This window comes from Phascolarctos cinereus, unplaced genomic scaffold (assembly GCF_003287225.1).
Source record: "Phascolarctos cinereus isolate Bilbo 61053 unplaced genomic scaffold, phaCin_HiC Scaffold_4;HRSCAF=312, whole genome shotgun sequence".
NCBI lineage: Eukaryota > Metazoa > Chordata > Mammalia > Diprotodontia > Phascolarctidae > Phascolarctos > Phascolarctos cinereus.
Window position 1 is genome coordinate 13,958,874 of NW_027555847.1, and position 25,301 is coordinate 13,984,174.

A 25,301-nucleotide genomic window follows, 5' to 3' on the forward strand; every position below is an offset into this window, starting at 1 on the left:
GTCAGGAGGATCTGAGTTCAAATCTGGCCTCAGACACTTGACACTTACTAGCTGTGTGACCCTGGGCAAGTCACTTAACCCAAACCCGGTTACCTTGAAAAAATAAATCAATAAATAGACAAATAAATAAAAAATAATGTCACTGTCTGACTCATTTTTCCTCTCCTCAAAAGAGTCCCTAGTTGTCCAGACAGCATACAGACTAATAAGGTATCAAACATAGGAAAGGCTTCATTCACACAATAAAAAAAAAATTTAAAAATAGCGCTTGAACCCAGGAGTATAGACACTCAAGAAAACATTTCCACCTTCACCAGGAAGAAATAACTCAGGGACTTGGATATTTTGCCTCCCAAACCAGCACCCTCTCCATCAAAGCCTCCTCCCAAGTCCACAATGGTTGTTTCAGGAGGCCAATCTTCTCTGTGATCAATAGCGACTCTCTCAAAGCTGGGCGACGTGAGCTATCAGAGAGCAGGAAAGAGTATACACCCTCATAAAGCAAGGATATTTTGTCACTCAAGGGAATCATCGTGAAGGAAGTCCTACAGCCATGCAGGCCTCTGGACTAGGGGTTTTCTTGGATTCAATCAATCAGCAACTATTTATTAAGTCCTTAACATGTACCATGGGCTAAGCACTGGAAGTATAAATACAGTGAATGAAACCATCTCTCTCAAGGGGCTTACATTCTATAAAGGAAGACATATGTCCAAAACAAATACAAAGTTGGTGAATACAAGGGAGTCTGGGAGGGAGGGAAGTATTCCCATTTAGGAGGAATTGGGTGAGGATTCATGAGCAGGTCACTTGAGTCACAAAGGAAGAGAAGGATTCTATGAAACAAAGGTGAAGAAGGAAAAGCACTCCCAAGGGCTTCCCAAAGATGGTGGTGGCGAGGACAAAGACATAGAGACCGGAGACGGAATGGAGTGCGTGAGGAGCAAAGAGAAGGCCAGTTTGGCTTGGTTTATTTCAAGACAATAACATCTCCCTCGCACTCTCACCCCACGCGTGGGCACAGTTTCTCCCAACATGGACAGTATCACCGCACTAAGGAGTCACTAAGTCAACAGGCAAGAGTAGACTTTATCTTCACTCATAAATTACTCCTCGGGAAACCCTGGCTCCTTGTCCACCTCTCAGCTCGGAGTGGGTACACGGCTGTCATCCCCTAAGGAGCGCGCGCATGCGCACACACACACGCACACGCACACACACACACACACACACGCACGCACACACACACACGCACACACGCACACACACACACGCACACGCACACACACGCGCGCACACACACACACGCACGCACACACACACATGCAAACACATATGCGCACACACGCGCACACACACGCACACACGCACACACACGCACACGCACACACGCGCACACACACACGCGCACACACACGCACACACACATGCACACACGCACACACACGCGCACACACGCACACACACACGCGCACACACACACGCGCGCGCGCGCACACGCGCACACACTCACGCACGCACGCACACGCGCACACACGCGCGCACACACACGCACACACACACACGCACGCACGCATGCACACACGCACACGCGCGCACGCGCACACACACGCGCACACACACACGCGCACACACACGCGCGCGCGCACACACACACGCACGCACACACACACACACGCACACACGCACACGCACACACACACACATGCAAACACATATGCACACACAACCACAGGGTCATAGGCTTGGAACTAGAATAGTCTTCTAGCACAACTTTCTCCTTTTAGAGAGAGGAAGCTGAGGGACATTTAGTTGTTCTCATCCAAGGATATAGAATAAATAAACAGGAGAGCAGGGATTTTCCTAAATTCCAGATGTAGAGAGACTCTGGGACCATTGAGTCCAATTCATCTCCCTAAAAACAAATGCTATTTAAAATATACTCAACAAATGACCACCCAGCCTTTAACCGAAGGCAAATTTCCCATCTCCCAAGGCAGCCACTCTTAGACAGCCCTGGGTGTTAGGAAGGTTGTTCCTGGCATCAACCATTTGTCTCTACACCTTCCCCTCCTTGGCCCTGGTTCTGCCTCTGGAGCCAAGCAGACCAAGTTCAATCTCTCCTCAACACTATAGTTGTAAATTTCTCCCCAAACACATGAAAAGAGGAGAGATTTTTAACAATTTCACTATTTCTGGAGATTTTCTGCCTTGGAACATTTGTCTCATGACCAAAGCCATTTTGAATATCTTTGTCTGCAGAGGTTTCCATCACACATAAAACAGGATCCATGAAAGACCCTGCTGTACTCATCCCAAGAGGAAAGATGGTTTAAGAAGGACCCTATCTTAGACAGTCTAGGGCATTTTATGATTGTTTGCAATAACACCTGTAGGAGACAGAGAAGCCAACAAGAATGGATGCTTTAAAGCTACAATCTCACTGGTGCCTTACCTCAACCTTAGAAGGCCAGTATTATGAGAACTACTGCCCTCATTTTACATATGGGGAAACTGAGGCTCAGAGAGGTAAAGGGATTTGCCCATGATCACATAACTGGTAAGTGTCAGGGATGAGATTGGAACCCAGGCCTTTCTGACTCCAGACTCATCACCTTATCCACTACACCCAGCTGTTTCTCATACACCACATGGTGAGTGGGTTCAGAACCCTTCCTCACAATAAAGGCTCTATGTATCTATTCAACATTCCTTCTGAGAAAATGGCCAAAGAGAGAGAATCTCCTAAACCTGAAAGGCAGACATCTATGGGAAGGACACTCACAGATCATCCCTTTCCTGTCGACAACATCTACAAGGGACTTATCTCCTGCCACTTTGCCTCCAGTGATCCTGAGATTCCCAAATCCTATTTCACGTCCCCAGGGAGCATTACAATGGAGCCTTTGAGAATAAAAATGCTTTGCCCATCTTAATTTCTTTCAGCACCAAGAAAACCTGGCTCTTGTCCAAAAGTGCCAAAAAGAATCACATGCAAATCAATAGAAGGCATTAGATTAAGCATCAGAATCCAAAGGACAGAATTAGGGCTAACGGGAATGCAGAAATTATGAGGATGCAGAATCAACTAAAAATACATACTAGGGTATTGAGAAAGGATCAGATTTGGAGTCAGGCAACCCCGGGTTCAAAGAAAGTCTGACTCTTTGTGACCCCAAGCAAATCACATAAGGAGTGGCCTCAGTTTCCCCCTTTATAAAGTGAGATATTCAATGACCTCATAAGTCTCTATCATCTCTAAGTCTATGATTCTGGGGCAGCTAAGTGGTGCAGTGCATAGAGCACCACCCCTGGACTCAAGAGGACCTGAGTTGAAATCCGGCTTCAGACACTTAACACTTGCTAGCTGTGTGACCCTGGGAAAGTCACTTATCCCCATTGCCTAGCCAAAAAAAAAAAAAACTACCATGACATCCTAACTCTATGATTCTAATGAAGACATTTCTAAGGAATGGAACTACCAAGGAAATGGGCGGCTGTGAAGCAATGAAGTCCCTGTCACTGAAAAATCATCCAAACAGAGACTGGATGATGCCTATTGTGCACAATATAAAAAGGATTTAGACATGAGGAAGGGAAGTCTCCTGATTCTGCCTTACCCTGGTGCAGCTCCTCATTACACCCAGACTATTATAATAACTGCTGAGGGGGTCTGCCTGCCCCAAATCCAGCCCATTCCCCATTCAACCACCAAAGTGATTTTCCGAATGCACAAGGCCAACCATGTCATCCCCATACCCAGTAATTCCCAGAGGCTCCCTAACACCTCCAGGATCAAATATTAAATCTTCTGTCTAGTGTTCACTCTAGCCTTTCTGTTCTTCTTACACCTTATGCTTCCCCATCCATGTACTCTTGAATTCAATGACAGTGGCCTCCTGGCTATTCCACAAACAAGACACAATCCCTCAACTCTGGGCATTTTCCCTGTGTGTCCTCTGTACCTGGCTGCCATACTCTTCCTTCTTCATCTCCACTTCTTGGCTTCCTTCAAGCCTCAGCTAAAATCCCACCTTCTCTATATAGATAAGAAACCAAGGGGCCACTGAAAAGTTAAGTGACCTCCCAGATCACATAGCCAAGATGTGTCAGAGATGGAGCTTGAACCCAGGTCACATTTCTTTGTCCACTACCCCACACTCCACATACCCAAAACTGAACTCCTTAGCTTTCCTCCCAAACCCATCCATTCTCAAGCATCCCTGCTTCTGTCAAAGGTGCTGTCATTCTCTGTCATTTCTAACCTAGGCTCTGGAGTCAGAGGACCTGGCTACCATTCGCCCTTTGTCACTTCCTCTGTGACTGCAGGCATCTTCCTGGACCTCAGTTTTGTCATCTCTAAAATGAGGTCATTGGACAAGACTAGAGGCATCAAATGGGTAGAACTGAAGGCCCCAGAGGGCCATGATCTCCCAGGTGTGGCCACAAACCAGATTATAAGGTAACTGGGAAAAATAAAAACACAGTAAAACATAATGTTTCATTTTAACATTGTCAACGTGCAGCCCACAGAGATCCTCATGCATGGATCAGTGGCCCCCACTTTTATTTGAGTTTGACAGCAGTGGCTTAGATAACTTCTGAAGTCCCTTTAAGCTTGACATCTAGGACCTGCTGATCTTTCTCTCTAAGCACATCTACCCAGATCATGGATGGGATGAAGTATTTATGCTCTCTTCTCCATCTCTGCCTTTTTTCTTGGCTTTACACGACATGCCAACCTGAAAACACACGTTCTTTGAGGAAGCCACTGTAACCTTTCATTTGGTAAATTCCTTAATCCAGTAGCCTCCCTCCCTCATCCTTCCCGTTCATTTGTTTGTTTCTACTGAGCATAGGACTTTTCCAGGAGACAATGAAATGTACTCAGTTATGGCAGGCCTTCTGTCTTGTTTCACATCGCTAAATCCATCGTGTCCACTAGGAGCTTCCTCATGTGTGCTATCATACACTCATTCACCCAGCTGATGTGTGTGGAGTGTCCACTCCAGGGGTGGAGAACCTGTGGCCGTCTAGGTCCTTAGGTGCAGCCTTTTGACTGAGTCCAAGTGTTATAGAGCAAATCCTTTTATTAAAGGGATTTGTTCTGTGAAGCTTGGATTCAGTCAAAGGGCCACACTTGAGGACCTAGAGGCCCCATGTGACCTCAAGGCTGCAGGTCCCCCACCCCTGGTCTACTCTGTACTGGCACTGCACTAGGGACTGTGGAAATATGAAAATGAATAATAGATGTTTGCTATTTCATCGTTTCAGTCATGTTCAACTCTTCATGACCCCATTTGGAGTTTCTTAGCAAAGATACTAGAGTAGCTTTCCTTTTTCAGTTCATTTTACAGATGAGGAAACTGAGGCAAACAGGGTAAAGTGACTTGCCCAAGGCCACGCAGCTAGGAAGTGTCTGAGGCCGGATTTGAACTCTAGTCTTCCTGTCTCCAAGTGCAGTGTTCTATCTATTGCTTTATCTAGCTGTACCTATGCTAGGGAAGCCATGAAAACTACTGAGAAATGAAGTAATAGGGCAAAATCTCAAGCTCTCACCCAAGGGGTCTCCATCATGGTGAGCGGCTGATTCAAGTAGAGAGGAAGCTCATCAGAGTGGAGGTGATGGGAACCTGTGAAGCCGGGGTGTCACATGGTTCCACAATGTAAGGACTGAAGTCCCTGAGGATGAAATCATTGAGAACAAAAGTGGGGGTGAGTGAAGAGGAAACCTGTGAATCAGGTTCTGAGGTTAGCCAGGATATAAATAAAATGTGTTACTGGGACAGCCCTTGTATGTCATAGCAGTTTCTAAAAAGGGTAGAAGCTCAGGGTCTCTGGATTCCTCTCCTTTCATGGGCCCTGGGAAGTCAGCAAAGCAACTACATAAGCCTAGGTTGTCCATACCATCAGTCCAGAAAGAAGCATTTATGAAGCACACACTGTGTGCTCAGCACTGGAGATACCAATAAAACTCTCTATCTTGAAGACTTCACTCTGGTCCTACAGTTCCGATGCTGGGAGGACCCCTGACTCCTGCCAGCTCTGTCTCTGGTTGGAGGGCTTTTCCCAGAGCTTCTAAGGAGGGCACTCAGGTGATCGCTATGTCTCGTTCCTCTCCAGGCTGCACTCAGACTTTCTCTGCCCCCATCTCTGTGATCCCCCAGCCCTGTGTTTTACCTTCCTTTTATGTGTGGTTGTTGGGTCATTTCACTCATGTCCAAATGAAGAAACTGAGGCAAACAGGGTTGAGGAACTTGCAGAAGGTCCCACAGCTAGTAAGTCTCTGAGGCCGCATTTGAACCCAGAAAGATGTCTTCCTGACTCCAAGTGCAGTGCTCTATCCATTGTGCCACCTGGCAGTCCCCTTTTAGGCGTTACCTGCCCCCATTAGAATGTAAGCTCCCTGAGGGTTAAGACCGTTGGGTCTTTTTTTTTTTCTACTTGGATCACAGCACTTAGCACTGTGGCCAATGTACAACAGGTGCTTAATAAAGGCTTGCTGAATGGCCTGATTGAATCAGAAAAGGTTTCTTGAAGAAGGTGGTACTTGACTCTGTCTTCAAGACATCCAGAGATTCCATGAAGGGTCAGGTAGGAGCAAGGGCATTCCTGCAAAGGCAGACAGGTAGATGGAGAAACATCCCATGAGGGAAATAGTGAGGGGCCCAATTAGACCAGAAGGGAGAGTACATAAGAGGAACCAACAGGGAACCAGCCTGGGAAGATTGATTAGAGCACTGGGGAACACATGAGGACATATAAGCTTCTGGAGCGAGAGTGACTTGGTTAGGGGCAGCTAGGTGGCACAGTGGATAGAGCTCCGGACTTGGAGTCAGGAGGACCCGACTTCAAATCCAGCCTCAGACACTTGACACTTACTAGCTGTGTGACCTTGGGCAAGTCACTTAACCCTGACTGCCTCACCAAAAAGCAAAAAAAAAAAAAGAGTGACTTGCTAAGAGCTGAGCTTTAGGAATGGCAGTTTGGCAGATTATGGAGAACAATGGGAAAGAAGAAAGTCTCTGTGTTGGAAGAGTCACAAGTAGTTCAGACAAGAGGTGAGGAGGGTTGAAATGAGGCTAGTTTAGTGTGAGCAAGGAGAAGGGGGTTGATGAGTGAGGTGGAGGAGGTAGAATTGACAAGATCTGGGGCCCAAAGATGAGGGACAGGGAAATGTTGAGGACAGTGGAGATGGCAAACCTGTATGGTAGAAAAATCACGATGCCGTAAACAGAAACAGGGAGTGAGGAGGTGGGATGTGTTCACAGGAAAAGACAAGGAGCAACCCTAGCCATTACCCTCAGACAGCATGGCCATCACCTCCCAGATTCTGGGGATCTTTGTGTTGAGGCACCAAGGCCGAGAATCTCCTTCCCTCCTTCTGGACAGCACCCCAAGAGGACAGTGTCATTCCGGCCACTGCTGCTGCTTATTTGTTTGAACTGAATGTGTTTACGACATCCTCTTTGGCTGCTGTGGTCCTTCCTACACTGCCTGCTGGCCTTTCTCAGCAATTCACTGGTCATTTTTTTTTAAACAAAAGCCATTCATAACAAATGGATTCTTAAGGGGATTGTGATGGCTAGAAAATCCTCCCATTTTATGGACTGAGTCAATGTTGTGACAGACTAGCCATGCCCCCTAGCCACCTGGTATTCCCCAGCCCTAGCCCTGCTCCTTTTTCTGACCTGCCCAGAAACATCCTGTTTCCTAGGTAATTGGCATGTTTGTCATCCCCTCATCTGTGACATCACAGGCAGGAAATCAACCAAATGTTCCTGAAGGAGACTGTCCTGACTCAAAACACCCCTGGGCCTCCTTCACATCTGGGAGCAGTCCCATCATGAGAGAGAACACAGACATGTCCGAATCAACTGGGAGAGCAGGGGTAATAATCTGGCCTGGACAGGGCACTGCATCTAGGGGAAGCCCCTCCATTGGCCTGCCTTCTCTGCTATGGCCCCAATACCATCTCCCCCAAAAGCCAGACTTCACCTCTGTTTGCCTCAGTTTTCTCACCTGTAAAATGGGCATAATAGTAGCACCTGCCTCCCAGGATTGTTGTGAGGATGAAAGGAAATAATATTGTAAAATACTTAGCACAGTGTATGGCACACAACAGGTGCTTAATAAATGCTTGTTCCCTTCCCTTTCCTATCCCTTTTTATACTGCTATCACCACTCTATATTTAGAGGTGTTCTATTTCAGCCCCAAATCCCCTGGTCCTTTTGAAGTTCTGTTACCCTTCACCCTCAACATCTCTTACCCTAAAAAACGCCCCCAAAGTCAAAGTTTCATGATAGAAGCTTTCTTTAATGCAACTCCTTTTCCCTCCTAAAGCTGGTGATCATAGGATAGATAGAGAATTAGAGCCTGGCGAGGGTTTTGCAATCCTTGCAGAGCTACGAAAAGAAGGATCAATACTCAAAAGTCCCACGAAACTAGCTCTAAGATTCGGTCTTCCTCTACCCTGAGTAGATCAGGCCGTTGGACGGAATATCTACTCATCATATAAATGCTTCCATTCTGACCATCTCTCCATGGAGAATGCTCCCAAAGGTGAGGTCTCCACGGCACCAAGTGAATCAGAAATTCACCTGTCTATATAATTAATGGATCAGTGTAGACAGTCAAACCAGATGATTCCAATCCCATTAAGGGCTGGTTTTGTTTGGTTTTGTCTTAGTCATTCATTTTAATCTTTTGCCCTCTCCAGGACCTCCTTGCTTATCTCCAGGATCCCATAACTAAGCCCCACTCCAGAAACATAAAGACTCAAGGGTTTCTCCCAGCCAACATGGTCCTCCAAAACTTAGAGAACCATAATGCCTGATAAGGTTATTAAGATGCTGGTTAGGTTTGCTGAGTTGCTTTTTTATTCCTTGTTATAAGGGATGGCTCTCTGGGGGAGATAGTGAAGAGGAAGAGAATAATAAGCTGTGAATTGAGTGTCACATAAAAACTAAAGAACAACAAAATTTTTTAAAAAGAACATTTAAAAGTGCTTTGAGAATCAGTGATTTCATCATCCTTCCACCAACGTATGGGACAAACTCCCTGTCTCATAGGAGATGGTATTTAAGAGTAGCTAAGGTCAAAAAAACTCATGAGTCTGTGGACAGCCTGGCGGAAAGCTGCTCTGAACTTAGCTGGGCTGCTCCTCAGACGAGAGAGATAAGGATGGCCAGCACCATGGAAAGGGAAGAAGGGAAAAAAAAGGGTGCAGAGGGGAAGTAGGAGAAGAAAAGGGGAGAGAGAAGGGGAAATGGAAGAATAAGAAATACAGAGAAAGAAGAGGAAAGGTCAGAAATAAGGAAGGAAGAAGAAGAGGAAGAAGAAGGGATATGAAGGGAGAGGAGAGAAGAGAAATAAAAGAGGAAAGGAAAATTAGAAGATGAAAGCCATTGAAGCCTCTTCAATTTCAGTATAGAAGAATATATATTTTCCCTATTAGCTAAATATTTCTAAAGAAAGTCTGGAAATGGCCATCAGAAAGTCTAATAATGTAGTACACGTGGCTAATTCTCACCCCAACCATAGGTCATTTCTGAGCTATGTGTCCATTTGGCATTCATGAGAAGAATCAACAATTTTCTTCAAATTTCTTTACATTTGGACACAAGAAGCCATCACCTGGCTTCCAACATGAAGAAAGTCTCCTCCCTCCCACCTTTCCAACATGAAGAAAGCCTCCTCCCTCCCACTCTTCCAGCATAAAGAAAGCTTTCTCCCTCCTACCTCACCTAGGAAAGGAATTTCAGGAGTCCCTGGGTTCTAAATAGATCACCATCTTTCAGGGGAGGCCAGAGTTTTTCCCCTTTCTACCTTTTACTCCGATATCAAGATGACATTGTTTTAAGAAGAGAAAAATTAGAATCTCCCCTCCCCCCAAATTCTGGCTCTGCTTGAGGGAAGGGAGAAAGAAAGGCTTCAGAGAAGAGGTGGAATTAGAGGTAAGCCTTGAAGAAATCTTTTCCTAATTCCCAGTGCATGGATTTCCCATATTCTTTGAATTGGCCTCTCTGTATGCTTGTAGCTTTCCATAGACATCAACAGGCTGGGGGTGGAATTGGGGCTTCCAAGGCACAAGAAATGGTGGGACCGTCACGGTTTAGAGCCAAGAACATCTGCAGGATGTTCAGGGGACAGCAAGCATCAAGCATGGCCCCTTAGGACACACAAAGGGGCAAAACATGAGGTCAGGTGAGAACAGTAAATTCAAGCTAGCCTGTGATGGCCCCTGAATGCCAGACTAAGTCATTCAGGAGAGAAAAATGAGCCATTGACAGCTGCTGAGCAGCAGAGGGATGGTCAAGTTGTGAATTGGGAAGATGAATCTCATCAACATAAGACAGATGAAGTGGGATGAGCTAAAGAAAGAATGCAAGTGGGAAAGTGAGGATGAGAAGTCATGAATAGAGTAGGACTAGAAGGGATGGGGGAGACATGGCACCTCAAGGAGCTGCAATCAGTCAGAATGAGGCCACTCTGACTGCATGTGCAGAGAACAAAGTCAAAAATGACCCCAGAGTTCTGAGTCCTACCATTAGCACAAATGCTAACGTCAAGAAGGAAAGGCAAAGTTTAGAGAGACGGAAGGTAGACCACTTGGGCCTGGACTGTGCCAACCTTGGGATGCTGGAGAGGCTTCCAGATAGAACTGAAGCTGTAGACTGAGGATCACTGGTGTGGAGGGTGGAGTTCAAACTGAGATGAGCTCCTGCAAGGATCAGAGGATTGTAGGCTTAAGAGCTGGATGGGACTTCCAAGGACTTCAAGTCCACCCTTTCACGTTAGAGATGAGGAAACCGAGGCCCCAGGTTACATAGTGAGTGGCGGAGCTGAGGGATTTGAACCCAGACCCACTAACTCCCAATGCAGTTCTCTTTATTTTGCCTCAGAGAAGACTAGAGGACTGAGGGATTGAGAGGATAAAGTCTGAGAAGAGGCTTACACTTAGGGTACGAAGCAGAGAGGCATCAGGTATCAGGAGAAATGGATTATCGCTTAGTCATTTCAGCCATGTTTGACTCTCCAGGACCCCATTTGGGTTTTCTTGGCAAAGATACTGGAGTGGTTCACTATGTCCTTCTCCAGCTCATTTTACAGATGAGGAAACTGAGGCAAACAAGGTTAAGTGACTTGCCCAGGCTCACACAGCTAGGAAGTACTTGAAGCCAGAGTTGAACTCAGGAAGATGAGTCTTTCAGACTCAGGCTCCATGCTCTACCCATTGCACCACCCAGCTGCCCAGGAATGCATGATAAATCAGAAGTTAAGGATATCCAGAAGAAGATAATGATGAAAAGTATCCAATGAAGCAAGGAAGTCAAGACGAGTGTAACCAATTCAACAATTCTGTTTGGGAGAGAAGGGTCCAGACTCTTGATTTTATTGTTGTAGGGAGCTTCCAGTCTGGAAGTCTATCCACCAACGAAGATCAGTCACTCACCCTTAACTCTTAGAAAGTTGCCCGGGACACTGAGAGTTTAAGTCACATGCCTGGTGTCACACAGGATATGAGCCCAGGTCTTTCTGGTTCCAAGGCCAGCTCTCTATCCTCTTTTCAACCTCCTTCCTAACCCATCCATGAAGATGATGCATCTACTCATTTCTCCTAAAGTTAACTTCTAAGGCAACATACAAACCTTCCCTCCCAAGCCTCAACAAAAACAGGAGCCTGAATTTGCTAGTCACAGAAGGCTTAAACTCTAAGGTTTTTTCATAATTGATTGCTATCTCTCATCAGAATAAGTTCACATTTGCCAAGATCCTTGATCTTATATTGCTTTTCAGATATTATTATTTTGTTCTTGAATTTTTAATCACTTCCTCATCTGAGTCCAGCTTAGCCAGCACTTCTGGTGATATTTCTGCCAGAAAGCCTTCTGTAGGCAATTTGGTACATGTGAATAAATATGAATAAAGTAGACATTTGCAATACCCTTTGAATTGCATGAAAGACATACGAGCTCTGAATCTCTCATAGAAACAAAAAATAACTGGATCCTTTGCAGCGAGAAGGTTTTATTCTCATCAGCCAGGCAGCCGTTTCACAATCACCTGCAGCCATCCCTGCCACCAACAGGTTCTCCCTGGTGCCGTGGTCTCACCTCAGTGCCCTCCTCTGAGGCCTGGCCCCTTTCTCCACTTATCTGATTCACTAGAGGCATGAACTCCATCATCACCACCATTCACTGGGCACATCCTGAAAGATATGAATGTGTTCTTGGCCAAACAGTTCTGGAGGGCAGAAATCCCTGGACATCATCCCAAATTCATCTGTCCTCCTCATCCAGAATATGTGTGGCATAAAGGATAAAGTTCTTGACATTGGGAGTCAAAAAGAGCTGAGTTTAAATTCTGTCTGTGATAGTAGTTGTTCAGTCATAGGCAGGTCACTTAAAATCTGTTTTCTCATCAATAAGATGAGGGTAGATATTATTGGAGAGGCAACTGGCAGAGTAGCTAGAGTTACCCATGGAGTCAGGAAGATCTGTGTTCAAGTCCTGACTTTGACACATACTAGCTGTGTGCCCCTGGGTAAGTCACTTCAACTCTGAGACAACTCAAAGGCATGAAGTTACAGAGAGAGTACTAAGCTGCATTGGCCGAACGGGCTTCCTCACTTGGGAGGTCAGTGTCCATGTGCCTCCTACATCACAGGCTAGCTGTGAGGGTCAAATGAGATAAACTATGAAGAAAGGGCTTTGCCAAAACTAAAATGTCCAGTTCTCATTACTACCCATTGCATTGGAAACGGTCAGGGCTCAGAGTTGCCTGGTGAGGAGGACAGCGTCTCTTGGCCGGTGTCACACCAGGGCCTACTTCAATTCATGCAAGTCATTGGGAAGCGGTTAAGTGATAAAGGGCTGCTCATTACCCTGAATCCATCCTCAGCAGAGCTGCCAAAGAAACTTGCTATGGAGCAGGGCTGATCACATCACTACCCAGCTCGAGACTCTCTGGTGGTCACCCACCAGCTCTGAGCTCCATTCTACCTGTTGTGCATTCCACGCTGAAAGCCCTTCAACATCTGAGGCTAGCATCCTTTTCCTGATTGCTACAATACAATATCCAATGATGGCAGATGCTACATAGGCTGGTTCCTGGGTCGAAGAAGCCTACCATATTTCTGGTGGTTTAAATCTTAGAGATAGAAGAGGTTTGGAATGAGAGAATCATCAGCTCACAGACCTAGGGCTGGGAGGGACCTCAAAGATTATATCATCCATTATCCAGTCAGGCGATCCTAAGCAGTCATTCTTATCATAACATAGCTGTGTTGCCCCTTTCCAAAGAAATGATCAAAAGGGAAACTGCTTCTCAAAGAAAAAAAAATCTAATTTGCAAACTCAATCATGCCTTGCCAGTCACAAGAAAATAAGGACTTTAAAGGAGAATTCAAGCCAGGAAAGTCTTATCCAATTATAGCATATGAATAAACAAGATAACAAGGAAGTCCGTCAACACGATCAGCCAGGGCCATTTTGAATTATCAGCTCAAAATGGAAATGAATGGATCACACATGAAACTGGAGCAAACACTCATCTGAAAAAAAAAAAAAACATTCGGACTGACTTCCAGCAGATTGTTTTCATTTCTGTTGAGCTAGAGATGGTCAGCTCTGCCCTGAGTCCTGGCCTGCCCCAGGCTAGTTACCTACACGACTCTGAGTTACAATTTGGCAATGACCTTGGCCCACTCAAGCGTGCACAAGGTAGGTCAATAACAGCCCAATTAAAACTGCCTATTATATGCCACAGTTTACATGCCTACAGCACAGTTCCTATAAGCTATAACATAGATTCCTCTTTTCTAGTAAGTCAATCAATTGGTGTTTATTAAGCACCCACTTTTTGCCAAGCACATGCTAGGTGTGCGTAGCAGGTATAAAGACAAAAACTAAGCAGGCTGTGCCCTCGAGGTGGAATTCTATCAAAGCAAAGAACACATAGCCTAGAAGGAAATACAAGATATATACAAAGTAATTTCAGGGACAGACTACCAGAAATGGGGAGGGGGAAGAGTGGGGGGAGGGGATAGTGCAGAATCGGGAACTGCCTCATAAAGAAGGGAGCAGCTGAGCTGAGCTTGGAATGTAGCTGAGGATTCTAGGAGGCAGAGATGAGGAGGGAGGCAGGGGATACGGCTTATACAAATTCACACAAACCAGAGATGGAATGTGGAGGAAGAGAAGTTCCTGGAGTACGGTTTGGCTGGAAAGTAGAATCAGTGAGATAACCAGCATTTATTCAGCACCTACTGTCTGCCAGGCACTGTGCTAAACAGTGGCAGTCTGAAAGGGGAAGACAGACCAAGCCTAGAAAAATCAATGATGCAATGGTTTCTGGGGGGAGGGGTGTTTCCAGATGTGATTCCACTATCCCATACTGCCTTCCATCCTAGGAGCATGCAGGAAAATGCATGGCATACACCATTCCACTAAAATAAAAGTCACCCCTGAGGAATGTCTATAGGTCCTAAGTCCTCCCTATTTTCCACACAATTCTCAAGGAAGAGGAGATATAGGCTCTCAGAGATATAAGAGATCTCAGAGATCATAGAGCTTATGCCACTAGCTGTGTGACCTTGGACAAGTCATTTGCCTCCCTAGGTCTTAGTTTCCTCATCTCTAAAGTGAGAGGGCTGGGTTAGGGGTCCCTTCCAATTCCAAATCTACGACCCCTAATTGTTTCTCCTCTCCAGATTAAGCATACCCAGTTCTTTCAATGGATTCCTATCACAATCAAAACACAAGGATTTAGAAAGCACGTGCTATGTTAGGGGCACTTTGCTAGGCACTGCACAGGAGAGGGCTGAAGCCCTTCCCCCTTCAGGTTGCCCTTCCCTGAACTCTAATCTTTCCCTAACCTGCAGAAGCTAGAACTGAAGAGAGCCCAAGGCACAGAACAGCAAGATCATCAGTTCCCTTTTCTCTAATTCATCAGCATGTGGCTTCTGTTCTCCCCAACCAGGCAGCAAACACTTTGTTGGCAAGAATCATTTCTGACCATTCTTCCATCCTCTCTCCCAGAACACTGTTGCCCACAAACTGTTGCCTAGCCACGCATCCCCCAATTTCTATTTGGACAGTGGATGGAGGTTTTTTTTAACCTAAAGTGGGATTTTATATCTGTCATCACTCCAATTCATCTTATCAGATTGGGCCCACAGGCCCAGCCTGTCAAGATTCTGTCCTGAAAAGCATGGGGTAGCCCACCCACTTTGTCTTCTGAAATGGTGTTAGCGTGCCTTACTGTGCCTTTGTCCAGGTCATCGACAAAATACTGATAAAAATACTGGCCAAGGCTAGAAAAAATAGCCCTGAGAAGGTTCACAAATCATGGTTTGGACACTAGCACCTCAATTACTAGTTAACACTTCATCAAGGCTTCTTGTTAGGGTCAAAGAATCACGACTCCAGAGCTAGCAGAGATCTTAGACAGCATTCAGCCCAATGCCCTCACTTTGTGGATGCAGAAACAGAAGCCCAAAGAGGCTAAGCCATTTATTCAAGGTCTCACAGGTTGTAAGTGGCAGAGACAGAGTTACAACCCTGTTCTGATTCCCACACCAGCGCTCTTTCCAAATGTACCACAATTAACCAAGAGGCAGCTGACAGGAAGACAAAAGGAAGGCCCCAAGGATGAGGGCCTGGTGGGAAGAAGGGGGCACAGCTAGGGAGGGAGAGGGCATGAAAGACTGGCTTTATCTACAGAACAATGGCATCGGCCCTGACCAAGACACTGAAATTCCTCTCTGACATGTTTTAGGCTCCTGGTTTTTATGAGGGAGTGGAGGGGTGGAGAGAGGAGGATTCCAATGTTTTCAAATGTTTCAAGAGCACATGACACAATGAGTTGTTTCCAAGTTTGAATCCCAAAGTCACAAAATTGAAGTTGGAAGGGACCTCTGTAGCTATAAGAAAGAAAGAAAGAAAGAAAGAAAGAAAGAAAGAAAGAAAGAAAGAAAGAAAGAAAGAAAGAAAGAAAGGAAGGAAGGAAGGAAGGAAGGAAGGAAGGAAGGAAGGAAGGAAGGAAGGAAGGAAGGAAGGAAGGAAGGAAGGAAGGAAGGAAGGAAGGAAGGAGAAAAGGGGGAGGAAGGAGAAGAATCCCTTTTTACAACATAACCAATGAAGGATCCTCCAGGCTCTGCCTGCAGCCCTAAAATGATGGGAAGCCCACTACCTCTCCAGGCAGCCCATTACACTTTGGGATCTTGGCTCTCTTGGTTAGGAAGTGCAGCTCCCTCCTCTGTACCTGGCTGTATCCTCTGGAGCCAAACAAAAGAAGTCTAATCTCTCTCCTACAGGACACAACCTTTCAAATAGTTTCATTCACTTTAACCTACAATAATGACCAAGATTCCTCTTCAACCAGGAAGATGCAAGCAGCAAACAGGCCAAAATGGAAATGCTTACCCCTGTGGATTATCATAATAATTCAATGCTTCAATGGGTCTGTGATCTCATCAATGTGAGCATCCCTCCATTGGTGCAGATTATGATCCACTCCCCGCCAGACTCCCTCACTCTACTGTTCCTCATAGCAAACTTTAGATTCTTTAGGCCATCTAATGAAATTACAAGCCTATTAAAAAGAGTGTTGGAGGCTGGCTCAGAAGACTTGGGTTCAAATCCTACTTCTACTTACTATTTATGTGACCTTGGGCCAGTCATGTTACTTCCCTGGGCCTCAATTTCTTCATCTGTAAAAAAGAAGATGTTTGACTAGGGTCCTCTTCAGCTTTTAAGTGACTGATCTAATTATCCTCATGTTCCAGAGAAGACTCACTTGGCAATGTACAATCAAGGTGTTGCAACACTCAAATTCCAACAGATTCTTCTCAGCCCTCTCTTTCTCTCTTTCTTTCCATCCCTTGGAGAAGATAAAACATCTATGATTTTCCCTTCAAATACAATTGATCAACTGTTTGGAATGTACTGAGAAAGAAGGAAAGAAGAGTAGGGACCAGAGACTAGAGATATCCTGGAGAAGGAGCATGACACAAATAGAATCAGGCAGGCAGTGGAGCTCAGGGAAGTGGAACCAGAGACATTTTGGTAGGAAGAGGGGAATAAGGAGCAGGGACTGGGAAGCACAGTGTCAAAGAGTGGGGAACAGGGACCAGAGATCGCCTAGTAGATAACAGACAGCATGGAGGAAGGATCAGGGATGAGTAACAATAGTCCTCCAGGCAGGAAATGGAAAGATGTAAATGCCTCTAGGGCGGCATTCTGAAAGTTGTGATGCTATAACTTCTAGACACAGAGTTTCTGGGTAATTAATAATCAATTTATTAATTAGGCTAGCCAATAATTAATAAATTGATGAGCAGTGGTTTCTCTCAACAACCAAAGGCAAAACCATGGAGAAGCTAAAAGCTTTAATATACTTTTGGAAAAGGGGGTGCCCCTGTCAAGTAAAAAAAAATCAACCCTGATTGGTGGACATCTAATGAGGGCTAGAAGCCTTCAGCTCCTCCCACTGAAAATGTGGCTTGATCATGAGACTCAGTCACCTCTAGCAATCTGGACAGGGGAATCCACTTCCATCCAGACCTCTCTGGTCACCCTAGACTCCAATGGAGAGGTGCAAGGACAGGGGCTAATTTTCTTGTGGCAAGAATTTGCCTAGATTAAATTCTGTTCACACTTTAGACAGAAGTAAGGTTTCCTAGTTGGATGGGGTCCCATCCAAGATTGAGAAACATGTTCCCAGATGGTTAAGGACATCTCATCAATCAGTCATGTCCTTCAGAGACTGCCTGACTGACCTATAGGGGCTGGGCCCTAAATGACAAAATAAAAAGAAAAAACCTGAATCCTAATTTAATAATTAGTTATTAACATAATAGCAAAATAATAATTTTTCTCAATGGGGTGTGGCTATGATATCCTAATAACGTTCCAAAATGACTTTGACCATCTCCCTCTCCAATATCATGCAGGTATGCCTCTAGAAAGTTTTGAGTTTATTGGCAATTTTCAACCCAAACGAATATGCCAGGCTTCTTTAGAGAGTTGGGCAAACTATAGAAGGTACCTAAATCATGTGCCTTTAACACAAAGGTGGTCATTGGTGGGAGCAGAGGGAAGAGAATCAATGAGTTATACTCCTTTAGCATCAGCTTCCTAACATCCAACCTTACTATCAAATTCTTCAGTGAAACATTGCTAACTCTGTAAGAAACTAATGCCCTTCCCATACCACTTCACCACTGAAAATGGACCTCTATGAAGATTAAAATATCAGCACTAAAAGGGACCTTGGAGATCATATGGTCTAACCCCCTATTTCTGAGAAGATGAGAAAGCTTTCATTCTGATGTAAAATGTGTTTATCTCTTCCAGACAGCTGGCCGGGCCCACGTTCAAATTACTGTTGAAAGGAGAAAACCCAGCCTACAAAAGTGCAGAAATGAAGCGAGCCCATTCCCCTCCTCAGCAGCAAGAAAGAAGACTCCTGGAGGAAGGGGAGGATCACTAGCTACAGCCTCCCATCCACCCCAAGTTATGCACCCTTGCTGGTGGTTCCTTCAAAGGTAGATACATGGTCTTTGTGCCATGAAATGTCCTCCAGCCCAGGTCCCAGCACCTGCAAAGTATCAACTGCTCTGTTAGAAATCAATCAGGAGGATGAGGATGGGGGTGGGGGCAGAGAGAAGGTGGAACTTGACCTTGGGCATGACCTACCTGATTTTCTTCATGCGAGACCCTCATCTGCTCCTTGAGAACAGACATGCGGGCTGCCTCTTCTTTGCGCAGGACTCTTTCTTTCTTGAGTTCAGGGCTCCAGAACGTCTTAATGCTATTCATGGAGGACCCCAACTTGCTGTCTTTGATGTCTAGCTCTTTGCGGAGGAGATCATTCTCCCGCTGCAGCTCCTTGAGCTGAGCCTGCAAATCTAGCATGGTGCTGTCCCTTACCTGTCTCAACATGGAAGGAACTTGGTGGTGGTGATGATGAGACGACGTAGTCAGACCCCCATGCTGGTCAGTGTAGGAAAGGACATCAGTGTGGGAGAGACCAGCAGATGCAATATTGGGGCTGCTCCCCATGGCTGTGACCCGACCACCATACACAGCTCGGTTCGTAGCCCTTCCGAGGGTCATCGTGCCCTTGGGGAAAGTCGTGGATGCAACCCCCTCATGGTCACTCAAGTACATTGGTCCAGATGTTGCATAGGCTGCATTAAGGGACTGGATGTTTTCCATGGACAATGTCTTACCCGTTCCTCCCCCACCTCCACTACTGGTTCTCCGGTGGCCCAAACGAGGTGACCTTGGCAAGCGAGGTGACCGGGAAGGGCTACCTTCCAAGTTGCTGATTGTTCTCGCACTCCCATACATGGTTCTTCTAGGATGAGGTACAACTGAATATAAGAAATGCTATACTTGGATTTGGAATTTGGCCAATATTTCCACAACTGGCCGAGATTTTCACTGCATTATTTTCATAAGCTGCACCAAGAAATGCCTTCCTTCAGAGATCTAAAAAGTTGAAAGAAAACAGAAAGAGAAAATTAAAATTAAATAACTTGAAAACTCTGAACAATATTACAACTCATTTCCATAGAAATTTATTTACAACATATTTTCCTCAGGCCATTCCTATAAAGTGGGTTGGGCAAATATTATCCTCATTTTGCAAATGAGAAAATATAATCTCAGAGAGGTTATATGATTTACATAAAATAACCCTGTTAGTAACAATAATAACAAAAAAATAAATCATATTTCTATAGCACTTTAAGGTCTGGAAAGTCATTACTTCCTAGAAGACCTATCAGGCAGGTACTGTAAGGACTGACATTTTACAGATGAGGATATGAGGCTCATGAGAGTGGAGATTTGGCTGAGTTTTTTACATAGCTTATGACAATTTTTTAAACTATATTGATGACAACAATAAGGAATCACACTGATACAATACTTTCAGACTTACAAAATACATTACATATGTTATCTCATTTGAGCCTCAATACTACCCTGTAGTCTAATGTACTATCCCCATTTTTCAGATCAGAAAATAGAGGGCCAGAGCAGTTACTTACCCACACTCACACAGCTAATAAACATGTGAAGCTGATTCCAAACCCAGGTCTTCCTGAATCCTAGTGCAATGTAGGTTTTTATAGCACGTTAGAGTTTACAAAGGACTTTTCTCACAACCTTTTGAGAGAGATTATGAGGCTCTAACTCTTTCAATCTATCCCTATTTATGTAAGGTTTTGGGGTTTATTTGTTTGTTTTTTGACAAATGAAGCTTTAGGTTTAGGTGATTTGTCCACAGTCACACAGCTAATAAATGCCAGAATGAGGACTTGAACCAAGTTCTTCTGATGCCTACTCTTCAACTTATTCCACTGCACTACATTGTCTCTCAAGAACATAGCTCAAACCAAAGTCATGGGACATGTGCAACTGAAAGCTAATATTCTTCAAATTATTTGCTTAATGCGAATTTTCAGTATAAAAAAAGGACTCTCAGAGGGGTTTAGGAGCCCTAGGGAGCTCTTCAGGAAATCAAGGAAACCTAGGTACAGAGAGTCATCCTTACAGTTGCCCCTCAACTCCCCTTCCTACTCCAGTCTTGGTTAGTAACTCACCTAGAAGCACATGGGAGGCCCACTGGCTTTGGAGCCAGAGGACTTCGGTTCAAGTCATGTTTCTGTCACTACCTGTGTGACCATGGCAAATGATTTTACCTCTCATGGCCTCAGTTTCCTCATCTGTAAAATGAAACAGTTGGACCAGATATGTTCTGAGGCCCCTTCTTGCTCTAGATTAAGGATCTGTTATGATCCACCATCACGATTGGCACAAGTCAAGAAAAAAAAATTTTTTTAAGCCACAAAACAATCATCCCATAAATCCTATCCAACAGACAAAGTAATAGGGCTGCCCTCTCCACACCTTCCGTACATACTGATTATACTGATTTTCTGTGATTTCACTTTCAAAGTTAGTTTTAAAGAAAATGTGTTAGCTTCTTCCACATCCCCACCACAAAGTTTCCAGTTTTCACCAGAAAGTTGAAGTTCAGCACTCTGGACAGATCTCAGGCAATAGTGGTACCTGAGAACTGAACTAAAAGATCACAGAGAGGGGAAGGGAAGGGAAAAGAAGAAAGATTATGACAATCAGAGGACTTTGAGGTGAAAATTTCTGACAGCCCACCGATTGTCACAAATGTTTTAACATTTCTGGGTGTGCAAAATAACTGTAAGTATTTTTCAAGTACGGCTGATTTTTAAAAAAGAAGAGGAGAAATATTTGTTTTCTGTAGTGTTTTAAGGCTAAAGAAGCATTTTTTTCATAATAGTCTGTGAGGTGAATAGTATATGTATAATTATTTTCATTTTATAGATGGGGAAACTTAGTCTAAATGCCTTATTCATGGCCACAGAGTCAGTAAGTGTTAGAACCTAGATTTAAACCCAGATTGCCCAGTTCCATCCCATCCAACACATGGGTTTTCTCTTTCACATACGATCACAGATTTAGAGCTTCAAGATTCCCTAGAGCAACCCCTTCATTTTACATATAAGCAAAATGAGACTCAGAAAGGGTAAGTGACCCCCAAAGTCACCCAGGTAATAAATGTCAGAGGCAGGATTTGAACCCAGGTCATGCTGACTTCAAGTCAAGTACTCTCTCTACTATACCATGTTGCCTCTTATCACAATTTTTTCCATGGCACAGTTTTATAGAAAGTCTTCCCCAAGTTCCCCAAGCTAATTATATGCCTCTTCAAAGATTTTCATTTCAACATCAGCTGAAACAGCAAAGGAAAAAAAAATAGGCGCAAACTAAACGTCCAACAATGGAGGAATGATTGCATAAATTGTGGCCCATTAATGTAACAGAATACTATAATGCAATTAAGATCAACAAGAATGAGTAATATCAGAGAAAAATGGAGCAACCTTTATGAAATAATGTGAAGCAAAAAAAAAAAGAACAAAGCACACCAGAAACACAACTACATAAGAGGGAAAATGAATGGGAACTCATGAATAAGAAATCTGATGGAGACTTAGACAGAGAAACTAAACAGTTTAGAGGCATTGAAACTCATCTATATAAATGCAAATCGGGGCAGCTAGGTGACACAGTGGATAGAGCACCGGCCCTGGAATCAGGAGAACCTAAGTTCAAATCCAGCCTCAGACCAGACACTTGACACTTACAAGCTGTGTGACCATGGGCAAGTCACTTAACCCCAATTGCCTCACACAAAAAAAAAAAAGAAAGAAAGAAAAAAGCAAGTTTAATTGAACACGATGTTTATTAATAGAGGCAATGTGTTATAGTGGACAAAGTGGTGGACGTGAAGGCTGGAAGACAGCTTTCAATCTGACACTTACTAGCTATATGACCATAAGCAACTCATCCAACTGACTGATACATGTTTATTAAGTATCTGTTACATGCCAGGAATTTTGTTTGACTTTCTAAAGCCTCAGTTTCCCATCTGTAAAATACAGATGTTGATGCTATACTATAGCATCTATTCCCATAGGGCAGGTGCAAGGAAGGATCTAATAAGATAACATATATAAAACCCTTCATAAGCTTTAAAACACTCTGTAAATGTGTGCTGCTATTGTTATTATGGTTATTTTCAAACACTGATGTGGGGGGCCATTTTCTATCTCTTGTATCCAGAAGCATATATTTATTAGAAAACAGGCCAGGTTTGAGGCAAGGCTGCAACCAGAAATTCTGTATTAGGGGGATCCCAGAAAAAAGCTCTAAGACACACACACATAAAATGGGCCTCAGAGTCAGCGAAAACTTAAGTCCACTCATGTGGGTAACGCTCTACATGCACTCCCCATGATGCCAACCCTGTTTTGAGATGAAATCTGTAATCATGGAGCCCAGTCAAGCTAGATGGACTGACTCTACAGCCCTCCTGTCCATGAGCTGGGCTTTCTTACACAGATAACAAACATAAAAGCAATTTGTTACAAGAAAAAGCTCTGAATCAAAAAGGGATCTCAGAAGCAGTCTAATCTAACGACTTCTCTCGGCCACAGAAACTCCCTAAATCAACCTGTTTAAGATATTGACTTAAATACTCAATAAATGTCACTGGCTCAAAGACTTCCCATTGACAAGATCACAAAATAGCCAGTGTCTATGTGTCTAATATTAAGTGAGCCAAGTTCTAACTCAATCTAGAACTTACTGTATCATATAGAGGCATCCATCTCATTGCAAGAAAACGTTTTTTTGTTTGATTTGGTCTTTTTTTTATTTTCTTTGGGATCTTTTAGGAACTTAGGTTTTATTTTGGGATGAGGGATGTGTAAATGATCTGGGAACAGATATGGGATGCTCTGACCCTGTCAGTGTTGGCCATGTAGAAAAGGGAAGCTGGCAAGAAAACAGAGGAGGAGGAAGCAAAAAGCTACACTGGGAAGCTATGGATGAGGGTATTAGTACAGGCTCAGAATTGATGTGCCAACTGACGTGGCCATTAGCAAGCAATAGCTGACATTTATATCAATCAGCAAACATTAACTTAAACACTCATTAGGTATTAGGCACTGTGCTAATACAATGGGTACCCAAAAAAAGGCAAAAACATCAATAGAGTATCTTAAGATGGGCAAAGTCCCTCAGAGATGTCACATCTGCTAGACACTTTTTTAAAATCTATGTCAGTGACTTCATTAGTATGGAGAAGTCTGGGTGTAGAAACTCCCTTCACCAATGCAGATGGGCACCTCACCGGTAACTAATGATCTTACAGAGTGGCCTAGAGCACTGAGAGGTCAGGTGACTGGCCTGTGTGTGTGACCATATGGCCAGTATGAGTCTCAGACACAGGACTGGAACCCAACTCCTCCAGATTCCAAAACTGTCCCTCTGGTTGCCACATCTCTCTGGCTCCACTCTGAAGACTCTTCAGTTTCCCTATCTGTAAATCAGAAATCATGCTCCTTGTGCTATTTATCCCATAGGTTAATTATGAGGAAAGTAATTTATAAACTGTAATGCTTTAAATAAACTATTAATACTGTTATGACAATGATGATGTTTAGGCCTTGTTTCCCCAACATCTCTCTCATCTTATCCCGGGGGAAGCATGACATGAACTATAGAAGAAAGAGGGCCCCGTTAATTCTTTTTCTAAACACATTGCATTGGTTAGATTCCAAAAAATAAGAAGCCATTCACAGAGGCTGAGAATTAGGTAAGTAATTACAACCCAGTAGGCATAGAATTAGCCACATCTGGGCTCAGTTACTAAAATCATTAGAAGTGCTAGATTTGGAGTCAGAGGACCTGAGTTCAAATCCCAGCTTTTCCATTTACTGCCAGTGTGACCTTGGATAGGTCACTTTCCATCTCTGGGCTTCTGAGCCTCCCACAGCTATTTCTCAGATCCTATTAATAAAGAATTTCTGAATGCAGTCTTGACTCATGCCCTTGCCAACTGCCTCATAAATGTTTGCTCTTCTGTCAAATGAGTAAATTAGACTAGATGATCTCCAAGGTTCCTTCCAGCTCCATAAAGCAGGCCAGCCTAGTTCTGCCTGGATCCATTTCATAGAGATTTAAATTACAAATTGTCCCTGTCCTCAAGGAGCTTACATTCTAAGGGATAAATGCAACACACAAAAAGGTGACAAACTGAGGGAAGGGGTTTTCTTTTCAATGTGGGGCAAAAAGCCAAAGCTACACCCTCGGCCGAAAGTCCAAATCAACCAAGTTCTGAATAACCCACTAAAGCGAATGATTTTCATTGGCTCTTTGGAGCCATTGACCATCCTTACCCTTCTCTATAAATTCTCTGACATATTAGGGTACTTTTTGGGGACACTTAAGCTTTTTCTGGTTGTCTCCTAATTTCTCTTCCAGCCTAAATTTTTTTAATCCATGAAAGAGAAAGCAAAAGGATAAGCTGTATTCAACAGGCAGTATTATAATGTTGTTTAAGTAAGTACATGATTATTATATCCTGGTGAATATGTTCATATCATCACAATAATGGGATATTATTAGTGCCTGTGACTGACCTCAAAAGAATGGCCAAAAAACCTTTTTTCCCCGAACTGTAAATTTATTATAGGATCTAAAGGCTATAATCTTAAATTTTATCACAACTTCACCAGTATCCTCATCTTTAAAATAAGAGAGTTCAGTTGAATAGTCTCTGAGGTCCCTTACATCTCAATATTGCAGAATCATAGAACTGGAGACTTAGAAGTTTCCTCCCCAGCCTTCTAGTTCAATCCATATATTAAAATAATCTCCACTGTCATTCTTATGATCAA

At 44.0% G+C, this 25,301-nt stretch overlaps 1 protein-coding gene across 6 annotated transcripts in view; it reads right to left on the bottom strand.

Annotated features, from left to right (window-relative positions):
* The window catches only part of ERC2 (ELKS/RAB6-interacting/CAST family member 2), a 1,023,879-nt gene that overhangs the window by 974,754 nt on the left and 23,824 nt on the right, over positions 1-25,301 (bottom strand). For all 6 annotated transcript variants that reach the window (XM_020970639.2, XM_078152062.1, XM_078152065.1 and 3 more), the window contains exon 2: positions 18,703-19,500. In XM_020970639.2, coding sequence (XP_020826298.1) covers positions 18,703-19,359 — 657 coding nt within the window. In that variant the 5' untranslated portion in view covers positions 19,360-19,500. The remainder of the gene's footprint in view (positions 1-18,702; positions 19,501-25,301) is intronic.